This window comes from Colletotrichum scovillei (assembly GCF_011075155.1).
Source record: "Colletotrichum scovillei strain TJNH1 chromosome Unknown Contig00010, whole genome shotgun sequence".
Taxonomy (NCBI): domain Eukaryota; kingdom Fungi; phylum Ascomycota; class Sordariomycetes; order Glomerellales; family Glomerellaceae; genus Colletotrichum; species Colletotrichum scovillei.
In genome coordinates, this window is record NW_023336268.1 from 1,282,885 (window position 1) to 1,304,746 (window position 21,862).

At 50.8% G+C, this 21,862-nt stretch overlaps 4 protein-coding genes across 4 annotated transcripts; 3 read left to right on the forward strand and 1 right to left on the reverse strand.

Moving 5' to 3' along the window:
- Positions 1 to 8,074: 8,074 nt before the first annotated feature.
- HER10_EVM0009668 (uncharacterized protein) lies at positions 8,075 to 9,291 on the reverse strand. Its single transcript, XM_035479148.1, has one exon. It carries the CDS (start codon positions 9,005 to 9,007, stop codon positions 8,222 to 8,224), a length of 786 nt encoding a protein of 261 aa, XP_035328362.1. The 5' UTR covers positions 9,008 to 9,291; the 3' UTR covers positions 8,075 to 8,221.
- Positions 9,292 to 12,876: 3,585 nt separating this feature from the next.
- Positions 12,877 to 16,164, forward strand: HER10_EVM0012380 (microtubule associated protein). The gene is made up of 3 exons (XM_035481776.1): positions 12,877 to 13,072; positions 13,129 to 13,387; positions 13,448 to 16,164. The coding sequence occupies exons 1-3, from the start codon at positions 12,962 to 12,964 to the stop codon at positions 15,526 to 15,528; spliced, it is 2,451 nt and encodes an 816-aa protein (XP_035328601.1). The 5' UTR covers positions 12,877 to 12,961; the 3' UTR covers positions 15,529 to 16,164.
- A 1,144-nt stretch (positions 16,165 to 17,308) lies between these two features.
- HER10_EVM0010804 (increased rDNA silencing protein 4) lies at positions 17,309 to 19,863 on the forward strand (the record flags this gene model as incomplete). Its single annotated transcript, XM_035480253.1, has 1 exon — positions 17,309 to 19,863. The coding sequence occupies exon 1, from the start codon at positions 17,605 to 17,607 to the stop codon at positions 19,861 to 19,863; it is 2,259 nt and encodes a 752-aa protein (XP_035328468.1). The 5' UTR covers positions 17,309 to 17,604.
- Positions 19,864 to 21,136: 1,273 nt separating this feature from the next.
- Positions 21,137 to 21,718, forward strand: HER10_EVM0010337 (acetyltransferase; the record flags this gene model as incomplete). The annotated part of the gene is made up of 1 exon (XM_035479800.1): positions 21,137 to 21,718. One exon carries the CDS (start codon positions 21,137 to 21,139, stop codon positions 21,716 to 21,718), a length of 582 nt encoding a protein of 193 aa, XP_035328426.1.
- Positions 21,719 to 21,862: the final 144 nt, after the last annotated feature.

The window sequence follows — 21,862 nt, forward strand, 5'->3', positions numbered from 1 at the left end:
AAAGGATTAATAAATAATAAGTAGTTTATAAATAAAATTAATAAAATAAAAGTAGTTTACTTTTATAAAATTAATATTATAATATTAATCTTAACTATAAAATTATTTTTAAATAATATATAAGATTTATATATAAAATAAACTCGAGCTAAGTTTAAAAATAAACTTTTATAACTTTTTAATAATTAATTTAATATTAAATCTTATAATTATTTTTAATTATTTTTATTAAAAATCCTTTTAATAAGATTATAATTAATTATTAAAGCCTTATTTATTTTATAATTTATAAATATAGCTTTAAAAAAGTTATTTATAATTATAATATTATTTATTTAGTATTTATAGCCTTAACTTTTATTAATATACTTATTATAACTAGCTAGTTATAATATTAAGTTAAGTATTTTTATTAATAGATTATAAAAACTAAATTCGATATCGAATCTAAATACCTAAAAGTTAACTAACTCTTTCTTAAACTAATAATATTACTTAATAAGCTCGGGGTTATAATATTTTAAATTATTTATTAAATTATATTTTTAAAATCTCTAAAGTAATATAAGTACTCTTATTAATACTCTTTATATAAAATAGAGTTTTTAAATAAAAATAAAACTTATAAAGCTTTATTAAATTACTTATTACTTATTAAAATCTCTTTTTAATATCCTTATTTAAGTTATTTTTAATTATAATTTATATTATTATTAACTAGGTATTAATATTAATTTAAAAATAATCAGATTTATAATTTGATTAATATTTTTATAAACTCTTAACATTTTTTATAAAACGCTTAAATTACCTCTTTTTTAGTTTTTAAAATAAAAATATTTAAATATTATATAAAAGAAAAGTAGTTTAATTAGTTTAATTCTTAAATTTAATCTCTTAACCTATAAAAATAGTTTAATAAAAATAATTTTAAGTATTTTATTATTTAAAAGATCTTTTAGATATAATAATTATATAATAATAACGTTTTTATAATACATATTAAACTATTAATTATAAAATTAATACTTATATATTATAATATTAGTTTTATTATAATAAGATTTCTACTATACGGTTTAACTACTACTCGGGGAGCTCGCCGAGCTTACTTAGGTGGCTTGACAGCGCCACAGAGGCGCTCAGACCGCTCACGTGACTTAACCAATCCGATATAAACAGTCACATGCAGTCGAAACTATGGAATGTGGCGTTGCTGAAATGTATATATCTGCATGTCCATACCCTGCACAAACTGGGGCACATTCAGCGCGGCTCGGCGCGCCACCTATGCATGCGTCCCACTCTGGCCGTTTAATTCCGTCCTGAAGCGTTATACGGTCTGCAGCCGAAAAAAACAGGATGAAGAAGAAAAAGAAAAAGAGGAGAGTCTTGGGTTGGATCTCTGATGACTTGCGTAATAGGTAGTCAAACTGTCTAGAACACACTTATTCCGCACACAGCTGTGTCAGAAAGTGGACTCAGCCATTGCCATTTGCCAGAGGTACGAAGCCACTGATCCAAGCCACTGCCCACTAACAGTTGTACCACCGTATTGGGCCGTAGGGACGGGCCAGCGCTGTTACGCGGGTTTTAGCCCTGGAATTAGTCCCGGCGATGGATTTTGGCAGTTGGGCACCCTTCTGCTGCCCAACTCTTGTCTCAGAAACAGCTCTAATGCCAGAAACTATGCCCCTTCCGGTCTGTCTCAGTCACTGATTCAGAAAAGAACATTGCATAATTTTGGCGCAAGCGAGAGACCGGGTCCAGCACCTACTGCGTAAACTACAGCCAGAAGAGGTTTGGCCTCACGGAAAAGTGTTTTCCGTCGTTTTTATGCACAGTTTACATTAGCGCTGGCGACTGGCAACTGGCGACAGGCGCGAGAAGATCAGGGCCTTAGGCCCGACGTGGTTGCACCATTGTAACTATCTGCAGCACTTGAGTGATTTTCCATGACATTTGAAGAAACTTGAGGACAAATTGGGTCGATCGTTCATCAAAGGCCAACGTAGCGATCAGAAAGCGCCATGGTTCTCTCGCAAGACATCCTAAGCAGTTCCCGACATCTCACCCTGCGACGAGCGCGGGAAGTCAAAGCAGCAAATCTCGCTGCCTCAACAGAAGCTGCTGTCGCAACAGGTGACAATGAGGTCCCGAACTTGAGGACCTTGAAGCCTGGCGAGGCGTTGCTACACTCGTTTTTCACACCAAGCCTCGCCAGTGGTCGTTATGAAGTCAATTCGTGGCAGGAGATCGTTGCCAATGACGTTAAACAGGATCCCGATACGACCAAGACCAGGAAGGTCTTTAATGTTGAGTCACCGCAATATAATCTGCCAGAAAATCTCGTCCATTCCATCTACCCGCCAGAGGGAGCTGAGGCATCGCCTACCATCTTGCCTCATGTCTTATTCACGGATCCTTTCTTCCCATGGGAGCGTACGGCAGTGCCACAGACTCCAGAGGAACTGAAAAAGGACAATCTAAGGAAGCGCGTGCCATGGCTGGCCGTTCTTGTCTTCAGTGCTTCCGAGCTTCGGCTCGACGAGGACCAGCTCATGGGTACAAGCAGCATCTTCACCAACTCGGACCTTGCTAAGGAGCTGGGCACAACTGGCAACGTGATTAAAATGGACGTCAATTGCGCCATTGACATGCCCGTCAGCGACTTCGCTCCTGGCAAAGTGGCCAAATCCTGGTCTCCCGTGCCACTGTCAGCGAAGAGCGATGATCGAACCAAGGCCATTTTTGTCCCAAGACCTCTATTTACTCAGCTAATCGCGACCTATAACGAGCGCGGTGAGGAGATTGTCGACCAGAAATCGGTAGATCTTAGTCGATACACCTACCTTGCACACGTTCGTCAATCGGCTGCAAAAGGCGCCAACTTCTCGTCAACCGAAGATGGCTTGTTCAGCGTCGTTCACTCCCATCGCGCAGCTCCACTGGACGATCAACAAATATCGCGTGCTATCGTCCACCTGGTTTCTCTCGAAGGTCTACATGACAAGTCTCGCGCCGACTTTGCTTCAAGTGATTACATCATGCTCTCATCGTTATACTCGTGGTCGTATAACGTTTTGCCAGCGGGGGCACCCTCTGTATCTGAATCACTCAGGAATCTGGGGGATCATTGCGCAGTACTCGGACCTCCTAAAGAAGTTATTCAGAAAGCTGGGCGAGATACGTCAGAGAGTGGGCAGCGGATAGCTGCGCGTTTGAGGGATGGCTACACAATCGTCAAATACCGCACCCAAACCGGCGAAGAAACAGCTGCCATTGCTCGCGGAGCATGCATTCCATGTGTTCCTCCCAAGAAGCTCAGTGAGAAGTGGACGTCTCTTTCTTTCAGCGGAAGTGACTTGCAAATTTTGGACAAGGACCTCGGCCTCATGGACCTGACTTACTCAATGGCGTGGAATCTTGGTCGAACGCTCGCACTCGCGGATCGTTCTTTCACAATTGCACTTTCGCGTCTGCGATCAGTCATTGCAGCGATGGCTTTGAGACGCGGCAAGGAAAAGGAAATGGAGAAGCATGATGCGTGGAAGTCTACCAAAGACACAATCTCGTCGCTGGCAAAGCCTCTTCAGGTGCTTGCGGATGCTGAGGCAGGCTCTCTTGCTCCCTCGTCGCACGATCAGCCCACAAGTGGTGCAATTGACAAACCCTCGACCCAACCTGTTGATCTGTCTCTCACCAATCCAAGTATTTTTTCTACCATGAAAGACGTGGTCGACAAACACATTCGCCATCTCGCGGGTAGCGACGACGAGACTGGCGCACGACTATACAACGAGCTCAACCTGCCAAGGTCATCGGACTGGGTTACAGTCATGACCTTTATCATGCACAGAATGTTTCTCATCGGAATCCCTGCCCAAAATCTACTCGTTGAGCCGTCTTGGCTTCCAGCCGAGTCACTTCGGTTCTTCTACATTGATCCACATTGGGTAGAAGCGGTCATCGACGGAGCCTTGGGAGTGGCGAACCATGTTGAACGCAACGATGATAGTCTGCGAAGATCTATCAAGGGTATTTTCAACAAATATTTCTCAACAGTAGATCCTGATGTCGGTTACAGGCCACAAGTGCCGACATACGGACTGTTGCTTCGCTCAAAGATTGTAAAAGACTTTCCGGATCTGCTTATCACGGCACCAATTCCTCCTGGATCGTCCAGCAAAGACGATGGGCCGCACGCCGAAGAGCGAGCGGAAATTCTACGACAAGAGAGGATTGCCGACGATGTGATTCTGTGCCTTTTCGATCGTGAGCCTGGGTCCAAGAGTCTTCATACCTTAACGTTTACTCAGCCGCCGCACCAGCAATACTTTGCACTCGGGGATACCGTTTCTGCTACGCAATTGACCATATCCTTCACACGGACGTTTTTCAAACCGCGTGGAGATTCGAAATACGAGACTATTGCAAAACAGACATTCTATGCTGATGCTCATACACATCCATCGAGACAAATATTCATCTGGGGCCAGAACAGTGAACTGAGGTTTTTGAACCTGACAGCCTTCGGAAATGAAGTCAAGGATATCATCCAGCACGATGGCACTGAGCCTAAAACTTATTTTGACGACGACGGAGTGACCTCAAGCCTGATCGGATATCAATTGGGTAGCCACGTCTATCAACTTGGACTGACCTCGGACCGCCTTTCCTTGAACCCAAACGCAGAGACGATAAGGCATCCAAGTTTCAGTCTCATGGACGTAGACCCCACTGCAGAGAGGAGAGAGTTCTTCCCAAATGTTTCGACTTTGCATGCAGATCTCTAATCAACAGAGTCACTTTCAATGAAAGTCATTGCGGATCTTCCACAAGAGGTTCCTCCTCACTTTCCAAGTCTGCTATCAACATTTCAGTCGTTTCCTGAGCGAGAAGAAACAGAATCATTACCGCCAATAGCTCCAGTCAGGAGGGTAGCTGCTATGCGATCTATGGCTATGTTAGCATTAGCATCTCCCGAAGACGCCGGGGGCGCCGGAAAGCCTCCGCCTTTCACTGTTAGAGTCTATCCTCAGATGTCTCCTTTCGGCGCTATTCCCACCAAGTCCCCCTATCCGCTCGATCTCATATTTGCTATTCGGATTCCCGGCATGGACTCAAAGAAAGCCTATATGTACCCGCACCAACTTGGCCAAATCACCATCTCTATTCCTATGGGTCCCGCCAATGATCGTCAAAATCCTGCTTTGCTCTCTTCCTACCATGGTCCTGGACCTAGTATGCTCCAGAACCTTCGCTTCAACGTTATTGCAAGTCAAGGCACTGCTACACTCGATCTCACACCTCTTCCGCGCTCGACCAAAGGTTATGTAACGGTTGGGCACATGCGAGACTACAGTTTTATACTGCCCATGGTTATCGTGAATGATTACGATGATGATCTACATATTCCGATCACGTTTGTCGCGCCGTATGTGCTCGGGGGTGATCAGCCCAAATCGCCAAACCTGCATCTGGTTCCGCAAGATAAGACAGTGCCAGGTTCACCAGAGTGGAAAGAATGAAAGAATGGGGTCTGGAGCCTATAGTACTTTCCATTGAATATAAAATTATCACAGCTCGTCAATTCCAGTACTGATAGGAGGACTCCCGGCTTAGATCATATGAAGGGTTTCCTACCCGTTCAAGCAAAACCTTTAACACTAAAGATTTGGAAAAGTATGGTTGATGCTATATGAAGAACTTGCGAACACTCTATACTTGCATGTCCTGTCAGGAAGCACTTGGGTGATAGTAAAGTAGCAAGCGTATGTAGGACAACTTGCAGTTCTGTACGTTGCAAGATCAAATAGTTATAGGAATTTGAGAACAGCGTATGCCATCATTTACAAAGAAATAAAGAGTGTTACGAATCCCTCGCTTAGCGTGGGATGCGTAGTGACTGGGGAGGCTTTCTCCTTATAGAACAAGTCATGTTTTATCGCCAGTTGAACAACAGGTAGTAGCTCATCAACCCCATGACCCAGGGCCGTAAAACCTAGGGTTCTTAGAATCACTGAGTGCTTTTGCGAATCTTCGGGAGTCTCTCAGCGTTCGGGTCCGCAAGAACGCTGCCATTGGAATCTCATCTAAGCGTGCGATATTTGATACCTTTTGTCTGAGCATCTTCTCTCGCAAACCCACATGTGCAATTGCAGAGGATGTGAAAAGTGTCCGCAAGACTTGGCAACCATTTGTGCCACCAGACCGAGATTCTTCTAGAATGTACGACAGGAAAATTCGAAAGTCGTCAAGTCCAATATGGGTGAAGGATGGAGGCCCATTGCAGTCACCGACAGCAAATACGCCCTCGGCGGTAGTTCTCCTTTGCTCGTCCATCTGGACATGTCCCTCCGAAATTAATTCGGTCCCAGCTGTCTGAAAGCCTTGGTTGGCGGTGTTAGAAATCCGGCCTGTCGCAACCAGTATATGCGAGCCATCAATCAGAAGACTCTCGCTTCCGCTTGTTACAGTAATCTCTATATGATCCCCAGACAAGCCACTGACATGTTCGAGATCGGCAGATATAATGAATCGAACACTTTCTCCTGAGACGATATCAACAAGCGCATTGACAACGTAACGGTCCTCTCGACCGAGAATCTCTTGGTGTTCGATTACGGTGACTTCCGATCCGAACCTCTGGAAGACTTGTGCAAATTCCATGCTAATGTAGCCAACTTCCATGATGATCAGATGCGACGGCAAAACTGTGAGGTCCAGTAGCTCGACATGAGTCAACGGGTTTCGCATCCACCAGACCAGGCACTCTGCTGTCGATCTGAGCCCGAGATCCCGTATTTACAACGACATGCTCTGCGGTAAGGCGACAACCATTCACTTCAATCGCTTCGGGGCCAACAAACTTTCCTTTGACGATGATGAGCTCCACACCTGGGGCATTGAGTTTTTCGTTGTGAAGATCCTGCAAACCCTTGTCCGTGTACATTTTACGTTTTTGAGGTGCTGCCATTGCCATGTCCACCTTAGAGTCCTCACACCGCTGGCGCCGGGAACACCCAGTCCATACGACTCTGCCTGCTGTATATCGTGAGGTGAGCGGCTTCAGCGGAGTGACCAGAGCTCTTCGCCGGCAAACACGCAATGTTGGGGCAGGAACCACCGATGTACTTTCGCTCAATGACCGCACAACTTCTCCCGTGCTTGGACGAAAGTGTTCATGCTATACACTTGCCGGCTTGTCTGCCGCCGGAGCATGGATAGTCGAAATACTCAGTCGCAATAACTCAGTCTGGGGGTATTTTTCTTAGATATGTAGGTGAAGTACTTGAATACATCAGTGAGAAAGATGAGAGCAGCCTCTTCGATATGAAATAACGACATTTCTGTTCCGTAAGCTTGAGCTCCGCGATCTCAACTTTGCCAGCTTTGATTGCCTCCCGCAGTATTGGCAAGCCAATCTCGGAGGGTCAAACGCCACCTAATTGACCACCTTCAATGTACGCTTGTGCTGTTCTGGAGGTGATGTAAAGGGGCATTTTAGGATCCCTACGTTCCGGGCTCCAGATATCCAACTTTTTCGTGCCGCTGATCTGCGTCAGGATATTTTCGATGGAGCGACGAGTCCCTCCGGTAGAGCTACCAAGGTCGCACGAGCCGGGCTTCACGCCGCCCTTGATACAAAGGACTACCTTGGCCGCATCTTCAGGGTGTTTTGTGAATTACGCCTTGACTAGTGTCATTGAATGGTGCTCAGGGCCACCATAGAACTCAGCACTACTTCATAGGAGAAGACCTTCATCCACAGCTGCTTCGAGTGTTTCGACAGACTCTTGAATTGGAACTGAGTTTACTCTCCACGTAAATCTTGCATCTGATCAGGATTATCACTGGGACCTATTTCTCTGGCTCGTTGGCCGGATTGATGTAATAATTGTCGTTGGCCGGCGCGGGCCGTATTGACGAGTAACAGGACGCAACTTCAATAATAGAGAGAAGTCTTTCAGAGCTACGATGTAAATGTTCTGGTCATGCCGAGAATGCGGCTGGGTCATACGTTGCGGGCACAGCATGGGATAAGTAGAACTGTTGATTTCAATATTGACATCCCATGTTTCTCAATGCGAGGTTACTACTTTAGTACTTAAGTTACGTAGGTATCTGAGGATAACGGAAAAGATTCCCGAGATTGTCTCGTGCACTAAGTCAAAGGTGAGCGCTTCTTCTCATCTCCCGACTGGCCCTCCAACTCAACTCACTGATCAGGGTCCACCGCCTTATAAGTCGAATCAACGGCAATCTCATCAAACCACACCTGTCGGAACCCCTGATCCCCATCCAGCTTCCCCTGATCATACCAACTATTCGCATACAACCCAACACGGAACTGGAAAGTACTATCATCGTTCACCGTCGTCGCGACGTTATACTTCTCCAACACCTTGACCCCATCATACCAAATCTTGTAAAACCCAGTCGCATCGCTCCGCCAACTCGCCTGAATCAAAACTCGGTGCCAGACCCCTCGCTCAACCGTCGTCAAATTCCCATACTTCGTAATACTCCGCCCGCAATCCGGCTGTCGATACTGCCCACTCACAATCCGCGAGGTAAGCTGATCGCCCTCGACCCAGAGCATGCTCGACGGCATCCAATCATCCCCGCCGCAGCCCGCCCCGGGCCGATTGGCGATGAACTGCGCGATATTGTACGACTGCGGCTGAAACTGCCAGGACTCCGAGAGCCGAAAGGCGAAGCCGTAGAAGCGGTCCTGGCCGCGGGTGTAGCCGTCGTTGACGTCGACTTCGGAGTGGTAGCGCCCCGTGTAGGACGGATCGTAGGTTTGTGTCATTTTGAGGGCGGTGGTGCCCTTGTAGACTACGTTTGTGACGGTCTGGACGACGCCGTTGTGTTCTTGGCGGATGTAGTCGAACTTGTCGGCGGCAGCGAGGTCGCCCGGGTTGAAGAAGGGGTAGACTGCTTGGACGGCTGCTGGGGCTAGGCCGAGGGCCGCAATGATGAGGGATTTGAGGGACATCATATTGACCTTCTCATGAGACTTCTACATTGTTTGAAGACTTGGAAGCTCTAAGAAGATGTTTCGAACACTGCTTGGGAGATGTCGATATATAAGTAGTCGTTGAGTCAAATTTGTGATGTGAAATCAATTTGGGTTCCTAATGATAGGTATTGCTCTCTATGGCTATTGCGCAATGAGGTGATTAACATGTGTCTGCTTTTGTATACGAATGCGACTCTGACAGGCATGAATAGTTTATTGAAATGCGAAATGTCGTACAAACAGCCAATAAACATGCAGCCTGCTTGGTGCCATATTGTCTTGAGGAAGTTGATAAGTAACCTTTCTCTCGGGCTATCCGCGATGTGAAGTGACCAATCATCTTCAACAGTCATCTCTATATCGCGTGACATCCACGATGGATTACTCAGCCTTCTACCTTAGTCTCGTCGTCTGTCCATGGCACCTTACGGCTAGAGCGGGGTCGTCTTCGTATTGGGAGACTGGTCAAACTTGTCAGCTGTGCACTTGCGGTTTAGCTATCTTGAATAAGAAGCTGTATGTGTCTTGAAAACATACCGACCGAATTTGCTAAACTACCATGTACAAGCTTGGGTCAGCCAATTGTTGCGGTAGCATGAAATCCCGTTTCTCGATTAAAACGAGGTGTTTGAGTCGCTTTTGGACAAGTCGATCTTAAGCGACTTTTCCTCACAAAATGAGTAGACAGCCTGAAGACCGTAGGGCTTGGCGAGGACAATGTTGCCCATGTCATATGTGGGAGGCGTCTACTGCCTGCCTTCCTTGTTGAGCTTGGCAGAAGCGACCTACGTCTCCACCCAGCCATCGTTGCCCTTAGTCGCATCGGGTGGGCTAAAGGATGACATGTGCAACTGTAATACAATGCGGCCTCCGTATTGCTCACTCAATATCTAGCTACCTTACCTGGCGACCTTTCCACAATGTTTCTAGAAACCAATCAGGTGGTGCTTTACTTGTGCCTTACCTAGGGAATTGATAAACACCTCTGTTAGTGACTATTTGCAGAGGAGGAAGTCACACATCGATAGCGCGTTTTTCCAGTATACCCCCCAGGACACATTGAGCTGCGATGAAGCAATCGTGGCTGTCACAATTCAAAGACCACCCAAGAAGTTCAGACTCAACAAGTTGAAGTCATGCTCTTACGTACAGAAAATTACATGACAAGTTGAGCGACCACTGGTGGCTGGAGGCATACACGTGGAGTGCAGACCATGAGCTATAGTAAAAAGGCATGCACATTATCCATCTCTCGGCCATGGCGAAGTGCGATAATACCACGGGTTGGTTTGAGCTGCAGGGTTGTCAAGCGGGATCACGATCGCATCAAGGTCCACCGGGCAACCGCGCCTTGAGTTGAGTTGAGAGAAGGTAACGATGACGTCGCCGAGACAGAGTATAGACAAGGTCAAGGAACGCTAGCGGCTAGCCATTGGATTTACCAGCTACCAGCCACAGCAGAGCAAGGGTGAGGGGAGGGGCAAAAGGTCGAGAATGCGCGCGTAACAAATGCCCCGAACCAGGTCAGGTCCCAGAAGCTCACTAGTGGACGGCCTGTGCCGTGTGTGTGTGTGTTGGGTTCAACTTGGATTGGGATTGGATCAGAGCAGGTTTGGGCAGTACGGATACTTGGTGCAGTTCCGGGCAGTGCGACGGCGAGAAGCGAAGCGAATGGTTGCGGAGATCAAACTTGGTTCTGAACGGGTCGGTTACGAAGATTTTCGTCCGAATCTGGGGAGGCTGGGAAAGGGAGAGGGAGCATGGGCCTGGTATTATGGGACTGTCGTCCCAAGACTCATGGTTTCCCGGGCAGTCGATTGCAACTTTGGGATAAGGAGGGGAAACTGATGGGAGCTTGGGTGCAGCATTTCCCAGCTATCCGTGTATCCGTAGTCTACTCCGTAGAAAGTTGGAAGCCATTCGGGCTGAGAGAGGGTCTGGACTTGGCTGGAAGAGAAGATGATCACCTGAATAAGAGGGGAAGATCAGATTAAAGAAGAAAGCATAAAGTCCGTACCGCCGCGATTGCGATTTGATGCGCACTTCGTACGGATACTATCAGGAAAAGCAAGGTTGGGTTGGCCGTCACCATGGTGAAGCGACCAACGGACCGGGGTGGGAAGAGGATGCGTTTGCATCTCACCGCTGGAGCACGCGCCTGAAGATGCCCACAGCAGAAAATGGGGCAAAGCAGCGTGGCAGGGGGGAGGGGCAAGCAAGGGATGGGAAAGAGCCGAGATGAGCCAGATCGATTTTCCTGATTTTCGTTCGGCCTGCTACGGAGTTTTGTTGGTGACTTTGGACTTGGATATGTCTATTCGTAGCAAGAGGCCAGTCGGAGGACGAAGCTGCGAGGTTGAGGTGCATGAAGGAATCAGGTGTGGATAATATGATGGAGCTGGTGGTGTAAGATAGTTGTCGTGTGCATGACTTTAGCGTGATGCGAGGCAGACGTACGACGTACGAAAGAGCAGGAGTCTAAGATGTTAGTTTAAAAAGAGAAAGGAAAAAAGGTTGTTGTTTTGTTGCGGGCAGCAACCAGCAACCAGCGCAGGATGACTTGCAGAAAGGACGCAGACTTGGAGAGTTCGTTGGGGGCGATGCGATGCGATGCGATGCAGCAAAGTAAACAAAGCGGGTTGCCGATGCGCGACTAGAGCTGCGGGTGATTTGTTTGCGCAGAGCGGCGTGTGTTTGATCGTCCGCTGCTTGCAGTTGCAGTAAGATAGACCAACCAACCAACATCATTGTCACAACTCAACAGATTCTTTTGAGATCTTGGGATATTCTATTCTTGAGAGAAGGATATATATGTAACATTATCTTCTTCACATATGAAGTGGCCGTTAAGGTGGCCAACGTTTCAATAGAAGACTCGAGGAAGCTGTCAGGACATCGGGACAAATGCTGGGTTGACAAGGTGCAAGTGATTGAGCGTGCTTAGCTAAGATTGGCTAATGGGCTGAGCTGACAGCAAGCGAGAGACCCACCCACGTAGCACTAAAGCAATTGGAACCCCGGCAACGGGTACGTATCTCTTCACACCTACCCCTGTCTCTAAGCTGCAGGCAGCTGAAGTGCAGACAGAGCAAGAGCGAATCGTGATTCGTGAATGGACCGAAGGTGGCCAATGGCGGGGTAGCTCTTTCCTGAAACCCACCACGAAAAAAGGCACTCACGCACTGTAACCCTTGCCTGCTGAGAGTCGACCCCGTTGCCGTGGATACGTGCCCCACCACGCGAACCCAAACAGGAAAACTGAGGACCCGTTTCTCACGACATTCCCGGCCACCTCCTTCCCATGAGATCCCAGGCCTTTCCTTCCCTCCTGACTGTGAATTCAATTCATCAAGTGGCACCTTCCCGTCGCATCTTTGTCGACTTACCCCTTCTCGTCTGGTTGTTTCCTCCCATCCTCTTTTTCCCACTTTCCACTTTCCCCAACCTCCGCCATCCCTCCGGAAAAAAAGATCCCGTCGGTCATCAACAACTTGGGAGAAACACAGATCGGGCAGTCTCAGACAAATCTCTTCGGCTTCACAGATCCAAGGAGACTGCAGATTTCAAAGGCAACTACATTCTATTACTCCTCTCTCTCGGACGACTTTTCCTTGCTGGACGATGCACTATACGCCGCAATACTTTCGGTGACCATTCGCTTCCTACTAAGCTAGTCCCCGTCGCAACCGCATCCCAGGTACCGCAGAGAAAGTAAACAAATCGACTTCCTCGCCGCACCCGCACTGGCCTCCCCGCCACCGTGAATAGCATCAACAATCAGCCTTTGCGCTACGCCCACTCTTTTTACCCCCACAACCTGCACTGCACGCCTTACCGCACTTAACTTAATCACAATCAATTCCCCGGCCCATACCGCCTTTTCTCTTATCCTCACCTTCTTTTTGGCTTTTTGTTTGGCCTGTTTAATCCACCATGGACACGAGTTACCTGTCCCAACAGGTCAATACCATCATCGGCCAATTGCACGGTTTATTCGATGAGATCGGCGTTCCCAACCATGATCGCGAAAAGCGCGAGGAAGACGTACGCTTCTCACAGCTCACTCCCCTTCTCCAGTTCGTGCTGACAATCGCCCATAGCTCTTCGAGGCGCTTTCCAAGGCTCTTACCGACCAGGTGAACCTTGTCACAAACGAAAAGGAGGAAATGATCGAGGAAGCCGAGCGCATAATTACCACGATACAGCAGATGGAGGCATCCCTCGACGACAACCGCACACGCCGAGACCGCAGCGACGATATTCAAATTACCTACCCCCTGACCCGATGTTTGCAGGGCCTCAAGGAGAAGCATAAGCAAGTCAGTAGACTACACAAGGAGCGTTTCGAACAAGTCAAGAGTGAGTCAGCCAGGAAGCGGGAAAATGCCAGATGGCGCGGTTTACTAACGAGCCACACAGAGCTTGTCGAAGCACTCGAATCGTATTCATCACATCTTGAACCCACCTTCGTCAAGATTCCCCTGCCGCCGACGGGCCCGAATCAATCCGTCCCTCCTAACTTCGACCTGTCACCATCCTACGTGGACAAGCTCGATCATGAGTTTACGAGAGTCTATGAAGAGTACACACGCCGCGTCGCGACGGTTAAGGCCCTTTGCGAGCACACGATCCAATTATGGGCCGAGCTGGGCACCCCTCAGGCTCAAACAGACGGTGCCATTGTCAAGTACTATCGCGAGTCACCCGAGCAATTGGGTTTGCACGAGGAAGATATCGAACGTCTCAAGGCAAAGCGCGACAAGCTCTCGGACGAGAAGAAGAACCGCGAGAAGCGTCTCAAGGACCTGCGCGCGGCGGTCGAGGCCCTCTGGGAGAAGTTGGAGGTTGATATGGCAGAGAGGAAGGCGTTCCTCAACAGCAACCGAGGCTGTGGCGTGCGACAAATCAACGAGTTCGAGGATGAGCTTGTGCGCCTCAACGAGCTGAAGAGGCAGAACCTGCATCTGTTCGTCGAGGATGCGCGTTTCAAGCTACAAGAGCTCTGGGACTCGCTCTACCTTTCTGAAGACGAGATGCTTGAGTTCACGCCCGCCTTCTCGGATGTCTACAGCGATGCTCTTCTCGAGGCTCACGAGCGCGAGATTGCAAGACTGGAAGTTCTTAAGGAACAACGCCTCCCCACTCTTGAGCTCGTTGAAAGACACCGAAGCCTTACCAGTGAGCGCGACGAGCTCGCCGCCTCAAGTCAGGATGCGTCTCGCCTGATGATGCGTGGCCAGAAGGGTGAGAAGCGCGATCCCGGCAAGCTTCTCAGGGAAGAGAAGATGCGCAAGCGCATCGCCAAAGAGCTACCCAAGATTGCCGTCGAGTTACGTAGAATCCTCGAACGATTCGAGGACGAGTACGGACGGCCCTTCACGGTACACGGAGAGCGCTATCTAGATGTGCTCGAGGCAGAGGACCGGCCTGCACCTGGCCCGCGATCCAAGACACCGGGCGTGGGAGCCGCTCCCCAATCAGCAGCTAGACCCAGAGGGCACAGCAGAGCGCAGAGCACCACGTCCATCGCAAGACCGCCCACTCGTAATGGTGTGAGAACACCAGCACCTGCGCCTACGACCAAACGTAGCGCGAACAACATGAACAGCGCGGCCCCATCAACAAGACCTGTGTCTGCTCACGCAAAAGCCCAGGAGATTGCCAGACCGGCATCTTCCATGGGCAGCTTGAGAGAGCGAGCGCAAACTCTCAATCGGCCACCAGGCAGTCCCTCAAGGATCCCGGCTCGGCCCCCATTGACCAACCTCAAATACGGCAACTTTGGCAATACCTCGCCAGTACAACCGGAGAGACCGGCGTCGAGAATTGACGCCTATGCGACGATCCGCGGTGGTAACCACCAAATGCGTGCCCCTCCGCCCAAGATGCGCGATCTCAGCACGATTGAGCTAGAGACTCCCGTCAATCCTTACAAGTCAGTAGGATTGGGCGCGAGTATCGTCCGCCAGGTCGAGCTTGAGGATCCCTACGACGAGGATTGCCAGCAGCCTCGGCTGATGCGCGCCAACTCCACCCTCTCGCATACTTCTCACGCTTCCCACAACTCGCACGCGTCGTACGCTTCCCAGAGCTCTCATCACTCCCAGGGGTCCTCCCAACACGACTATCCGTCTTCGCACTCCTCAACCATCCGCCAATACCCCCCTTCCGCCTATCCCCAAGCACCACCACCCCGCCAGATTTCCAACTCATCCAACGGATCGAGTAACGTGACGGGCTCAGAAAACTGGGAGACGTATGACGACGCCAGCGAACCCGAGCAGGATGCTAGCGACACATACTACGCCAAGGTACGAGCTGCCCGCAACGGCACCAAGCGCTTTGAACCCGAAGCTGGATATCGGCCAGCGGCCAACGATCCTAAGAGGCAGCGGCCGTTCCCGATGACGGCACCTGGTGGACATGCTGGACATGCCTACGGTGACGGTGAGGGCCGCATCATCTCAGGCAGCGAGTGGACAGACGAGGATGGCTACTGAGCGTGGGAATTCGCTCTCTAATTCCGTGCTCGTTCTGTTACTTCATCTTGGTGCGCCGGCTGCGGACTTTTTGCAGCCTGATGATAACGTCGGATGATTATGCCTCATGTCTGAACGATGCACTTGCTACTCGCTCATGACGAACATGCCTTTTTTTCTTCTTTGGCAAAGAAAATAATTGGTCGAGGATCTCGGTGTCCGTGGATGCCCTTCGCTTCTTTTCCCGTGTCGTTTATATTTCGGTCGGTTTTGCTTGGTGGAATGTCGAAGGAAGGAATTGGAAGGGCGGCCATTGTGATTTTCTTCCTTCTCTGTGCATACTGGCAACCGAGCCGCGAGGCGGTTGGGATCCTCGTGGTTCATGTTACGACATGGCCACCTGGACCCATCGACAGCTCTGACGACAATTGTTGTTTTGTTTCTCTTTGTCGGAACACGTTCCAGCTACCCTCGAATCTGGGTATACCACATCTTGTTTTCCTTGGTCATTGCAAGCAAGTGGAAAGAATTGGAGTTTTGGTTTCTCGAGGCGGTCGGTACTTCTGGATGGGGTGATACCCTTTGCCAACGCCAACCCCCTTGCGAGGATTATGAGCGTACATCTTTGTCTTTGTTTGCTTGGTCAAACTTTTTCGCGCCTCGGTCTTTTTTCCTGCGCTTTTCAGCCTCAACGGATAAATAGGAATCTTTTCGTAGTGTAGCAAAAACAAAAAGCAGTGATGCGTACATTATTATCAATATTGTGTCCGGTCCAGACGTGAATTGTGCCTCTTGTGAAGTCGAAATGAGATTGGGTAGGAATATGATGCCATCCTGATCAGTAAAAGTCGCGAGTTCCGGCGTTCGGGTCGATTGGTGCTGTGGTGTAAGACTGAGATAGCCGGTGGGCGGCGGCACGCCCGGGACGCGGGAGCTAAGGAAAGTAAAGTGAGCGAGGAGTAAGGTAGCAGCAACCAGCAAAAGCAGTGAGAGACCAGAACTAAGTGACTTCCGTTCACTCCCGTCCACTCGGTGCCAGCAGGCTACTTTATTAAATGGTTCGCTGGGACGGATGAGCATCTAGCCAGGGCCATGGTGTGTGTAGATCCGCTATGACGGTGGTGATGTCGAGATCTACGTCTGTTTTCCTTGGTGGTGGTCAGTGGTTGCGTCTTGTTAATTAAGGTACCGAGGGGATGGTCCCCCAGATGCGTCATTTCCCCAATGTCTTGTAACGACGTGCGAGTAAGTTTAGATGATTGACTCGCGGATCATGTCGGGCCTGTCTAGGCATGGAGTTTGTGTACATGGACAGACAGCGAACGAAGCTTTCTTGTGGAGGAAAGCCGACGGAGGGACGTGAACAGACCCGACGGCACCGGAGAAGGTGGATACCTACGATGCAAGGTACCTTACTTGAGAAGTTGAGATGGAAAAATACCTACCTGGGATGAGAAGCCTGACCGAAAGGTCGCCGGGCCACCCGTTCGTTCCATCTGTTTTCTCTGCTTTGTGTTTCCTGTTGCTGACTGAGGTGAACTCCCCGCAACTCCCCCCCGAATGATTGAACCATTGGGCGCGGTGCTCATCTCCGCAGGAAGCTGGAGCTCAGCCGCAACGCCGCAGTACCATGCTGGTGCAGGTGGCAGGTGTCGTTTCCACTTTCTGCGCCGAGCTGCCGAGTAAATTAGCACCTACTAATTACCATGGTCATGGTATCCGTAATATTACCACCTTGTCTTTATTCGTATTCATCTCTGTATTCGTACAGCTTTCCTTTTTCCTCTTTCTTCAACACTCGACTCTTATCTGCCTCGATTCCTAGGGATCTTACTTTACCTCAATCTCAGCCTCACGCCTCTATCCAATCCTACCGACGATCCCTCGACCCCTCCTGTACGTCCTTTGCTCGAATTTACACATCTTCCGTACGCCCAACAATCAGCCCCCTCGACTATCCGCGACGAAGCCGAAGCTCCCAGGATGACAGAAACATCCTTGCCCTGTTGATCGACCAAACCCCCGATCACAACTCAATAGCCCTCCGATGCTGCCGTCCTTCACTACAATACCATCCCGCGGTCGTCCATCGCCACGATGATGAACACCCACCACAACCACCACCATCACCCACCCTCGGGCGGTGCCTCCGACGCAGCCGCGGCTCTCAAGGGCGCGAACCTCGCCTTCAACAAGACGAAACCGAAGCCCATCCCACCCCCGAAACCCACATCAAATGCCGGCAACATCACCCGTCGCCGCGGCGCGAGCCTCATCGCCGCTTCCACCGCGTCAAACTACGACCGAAGCACGAGCACAAGCCCGATACAACGTCAACACACGGGTGCGAGCCTGGCAACGACCCCAGCCGACAGCCGCTTCGGTCGCGATGGCACATCCGACATGCGAGACCGTCTCTCCAACTTCCTCGCCTCGAGCCCCGCAGCCTCGTCGACAACATCCCACCTCACGCCGCACACGACGCGGCTCGACCCAAAGAGCCCGAGCTACATCGCCGCCACGCTAGCCGCCTCGCGGAGCGCCTCGCCTAGTCCGCAGCCGCACGCGAGTCCCGCCGCATCCGCGCTGACGCCCGCGCAGATGAACCAGTTGCAGCAGATGCAGCTGGCGAGGAGGAACAGGCGCGGCAGCGGCGGCGGGGAGACGGAGAGCGTGGTGAGCAGCCTCGATTTGCCGGATACGACGTCCATCCCCGCTACGGGTCATTTGATAAGCATGTTTGAGCGAGGGGGCGGGGAGGATGTCGATCCTGTGAAGAAGAGCGGCGGGGATGTCCCTGCCAGACCCAGGGTTCGGCCTCTGACGCCCGAGAGAGAGTTGAGTCCTGCCCGTGCCAAGGCGGCGAGGATGGGTATCGTTGAGGAGGAGGTCGGTGAAGGAGGGCGGAGGCCGGCGGTGCCGAAGACGAAACCCAAGGTCAAGCCGAGGCCTGTCACGCCGAATATGGTTATCGAAAAGGATAGGGCCAAGGGGGATGTCACGCCGCAGGCGAGGAAACACACGCTCAAGTCGTCGCCTGCGGAGCCGGTCCTGTCGCCGGCCAAGGCTGTGCACAGGCAAACCGTGTTGGAGCATTCGCCGCGTGCCAGGGGGCGGGAGACCACGGTCAACATGTCATCCAATGCTTCAGAAGCCCCGGAAGTGCGGTCTAGGTCGGAGCTCACGAGGGTGCCCATTACCCAAACGCTCATGCCGGAGCCCAAGACCGCGCAACCCCCAACGACGCCGGAACCAAGGAGGTCGCGGACCAAGGCCAAGCCGGCTGAACCTGTCTCGCCGCTCTTTGTCGGGAGAGAAGACGGGATCGTTTCCCCTGAGCTGAAGAGACCGGCGTCCAAGAGCAAGTTGCAGCCGCCTACACCGCCTCAGCCACGTGGTTCCAAGGTTAAGGAACGAGAGCCTCCCCCATTGAAGAAGCCTAGGAGTATGGCATCGGTTTATGGACATGCTCATCTCCAGGAACCATTTCATCGGCCAGAATCTGGGCCAAGGCCATCGACTGCCGATACAAGCTCTTCTAACGACACGTTTGTTTCGGCAGAGTCGAATCAGACAGCCGTCCCCGAATACGTCCCGTCTCGCCCGGCGGCTCATCAGACACACTCTACGCACAGCACGCCAGGCCGCTCATCAGCAAACAGCTCACCGAGCCGAACAACCCCGCGTCGCACACCCGCCTCATCCACTACCAGTCTACCGCTAAACTCTCTGTCCAACGCGATCATGGCCGGATCCCTCGCCGCGGCCCGCTTGACACCCTCAAACACGGGCAACTCTACGCTATCTCCGCCTCAACTGCCTAATCGCACAAAGTCACCGCGCCTGCGACAGACACTCCGGCAACCGCCGTCGAAGTCGGACGACGAGGACGAGATCCGCAAGAAGAAGCACCAGCGCGCCAGCAACAAGCACTCCCACAAGGAGGGCGCGCGGCGGCGGTGGCGTGACGAGATCACGGTCCGCGAACGAAGGCGGTACGAGGCGGTGTGGGCGAGCAACCGCGGCGTGCTGCTCGTTGACTCTGCTTCAACCACTGGCTTGACGATGCAGAGTCTCGGCGGCGGTCCGCTGCCTCATGACGCAGCTGACTGCGTGGTGGATGTGGTGGCGCGCGAGGTCTGGCGGCGTTCGCGGCTGCCGCAGGAGGAGCTGGCCGAAGTGTGGGACGCCGTGGACCGGAGCCATCGGGGGATGCTGGGCAAGGCTGAGTTTGTGGTTGGGTTGTGGTTGATTGATCAGAGGTTGAGGGGGCGCAAGATCCCTGCGAGGGTGAGTGCCAGCGTGTGGGACAGCGCGCAGGGTGTAAAGGTGCTTTCGCCCAAGGTGAAGAAGTGAGACTGCAAAGAAGTCAGGGGACGCCTGGAGGGGGGATATGGGGAAGTCTGGGGAAAGAGTTGGGAGTGAAGGCGAAGAAGAGCGCGGATTTAACGCGGTATGACGCATCATGGCATTCATGGCATAGCATAGCATTGCATCTTTTTCATTCTCTCTGTTTTTTGCTTTGCGTGTGCTTGTATTGATACCCTTGATGTAGATGTCTCTGACAATAAAATATACTATCACGCTTTAAAAAGCCGATCCTGAATGGCGCTCATTACTATTTCCTTTTTATTTCTGCCAGGGCACTTTACGACTCTCTGAGACGTGTGTCGAGCTGTGATCCTGGGTGTTTTGTATGTCTGTGGGTTGTGTTCATCCGATAAAGACTTGTAGATGAGACTACAGCGATGTTCCTGGGTTGGAGCACAGCGAGCTAGTGGGTCATGGATGAAAAGGATTGCTTGGCTTTTGGTGGGTGGGTAAATCGACTTTCCTCATTGATGTGAGTTAGGAAAGTTCGCTTGACCAGTCGTTTTGAGGAAGGCGAGTTAGGCATGTCTGATAGTCCAGGTTCGAGAACAATCTTGACGGCGCGGATTCGCAAGTGGTAGCCAGTTAGCTTGGTGGGGCCGATCAGAGAACAATGGTCATGTCAAAACATGTCGAAAATATGTCAAGTTAACGGCGCCCTTGCATGACTCGATGCTCCACCTCTGCCTTACACCCGCTTAGTCTCCAACTTGAACAGGGCTATCGACTAGTTGTCGAGTTTACACCAATCAGCATCTATATGCTCGTCTGTTTTGGAGATTATTTCTGTTTTAACCCTGTGTCAGTTCATGATGATCAACAACGGCGAATGACATGGCCCTGTGGGGATTGGGTACATGGAAAGGCGTGGGTCAACGACATTGAACACTGGGACTAGGGGAAATTTTTCTTGACGATGGCCCCGGAGTGGCGGTTCGGTGGGTTCTGGGGTGACGAGTTGACGAGTGGTTTGTTGTATTTAGGTTCTTTGATGTTCACGATCACAGATGACATTTTCTGCTAGATTTGACTCATCATATTGAAGCTCATTCACTTGTTCAATCTCATTGTAAGATCACGACGCAACATCAACTCTCAGACCTCATCGTCAGGACACCCGAGCATCTCACTCACTCAGGGGTAAAATTACGCATCACCAACTCACCACAACTCAGCAATTTTCACACTCAACCATCGCAACATACATACAATAACAATCACATATTCTCTACACCCTCCCGTCATAGAAACCTCCACAATGACAGTCTCAACCCCCCAAACACCCCTCTCCTTCCGCCCCGCCACACCCTCCGACGTCCCCATCCTCCTCCCCCTAATCCGCTCCGCCTACCGCGGCGAACTCTCCCGCAAAGGCTGGACGACGGAAGCGGACCTGGTAGCGGACCAACGCATCGACGAGCGCGGCCTCCTCGCCAAAATCACCGAGCCCGAGGGGGCGGTCCTCATCGTCACCGACAACTCTGACTCCGACGCCGTCACTGAGAAGCCTATCATACCGCTAGCATGCTGCGAAATCGTACGCAGTAAACAGAACCCGGAGGTAGCGTACTTTGGCCTCTTTGCCGTCTCGCCTGAGCGGCAGGCGGGCGGGGTCGGGAGGAGGGTGTTGGAGTTCGCGGAGGGGTATGCGAAGAGGAGTTGGGGGGTGAGCCGGATGGAGATGTGTGTGCTTTGGATGAGGGGGGAGCTGATTGCGTGGTATGAGAGGCGGGGTTACGTCAAGACTGGGGAGAGGAGGGAGTTTCCTTATGAGGGGATGGTTGGGGGCGGTGCGTTGAGGGATGATTTGTGGTTTGAGGTTTTGGAGAAGGGGTTGTGAGGGTTGTGGTGGTATGTGAGATGCGAGAGGGATTATGATGGGAGGATGTGTGAGTTATGAAGCGTTGGGCGGCGTTGAGATGGGGGCACGGAGCTCGGTTTAGAAGATTATATTGATGGTTATAGTGAGATGAGGCTAATGTCG

What these genes read in the sequence shown, in the direction of transcription:
- HER10_EVM0012380 (XM_035481776.1), top strand. Translation starts at nt 12,962, where the DNA reads ATGGACACGAGTTACCTGTCCCAACAGGTCAATACCATCATCGGCCAA. An exon ending in GCGAAAAGCGCGAGGAAGAC is followed by an intron (nt 13,073 to 13,128) that starts GTACGCTTCTCA and finishes AATCGCCCATAG; the next exon opens with CTCTTCGAGGCGCTTTCCAA. An exon ending in GCGTTTCGAACAAGTCAAGA is followed by an intron (nt 13,388 to 13,447) that starts GTGAGTCAGCCA and finishes CGAGCCACACAG; the next exon opens with AGCTTGTCGAAGCACTCGAA.
- HER10_EVM0009668 (XM_035479148.1), bottom strand. Translation starts at nt 9,007, where the DNA reads ATGATGTCCCTCAAATCCCTCATCATTGCGGCCCTCGGCCTAGCCCCA.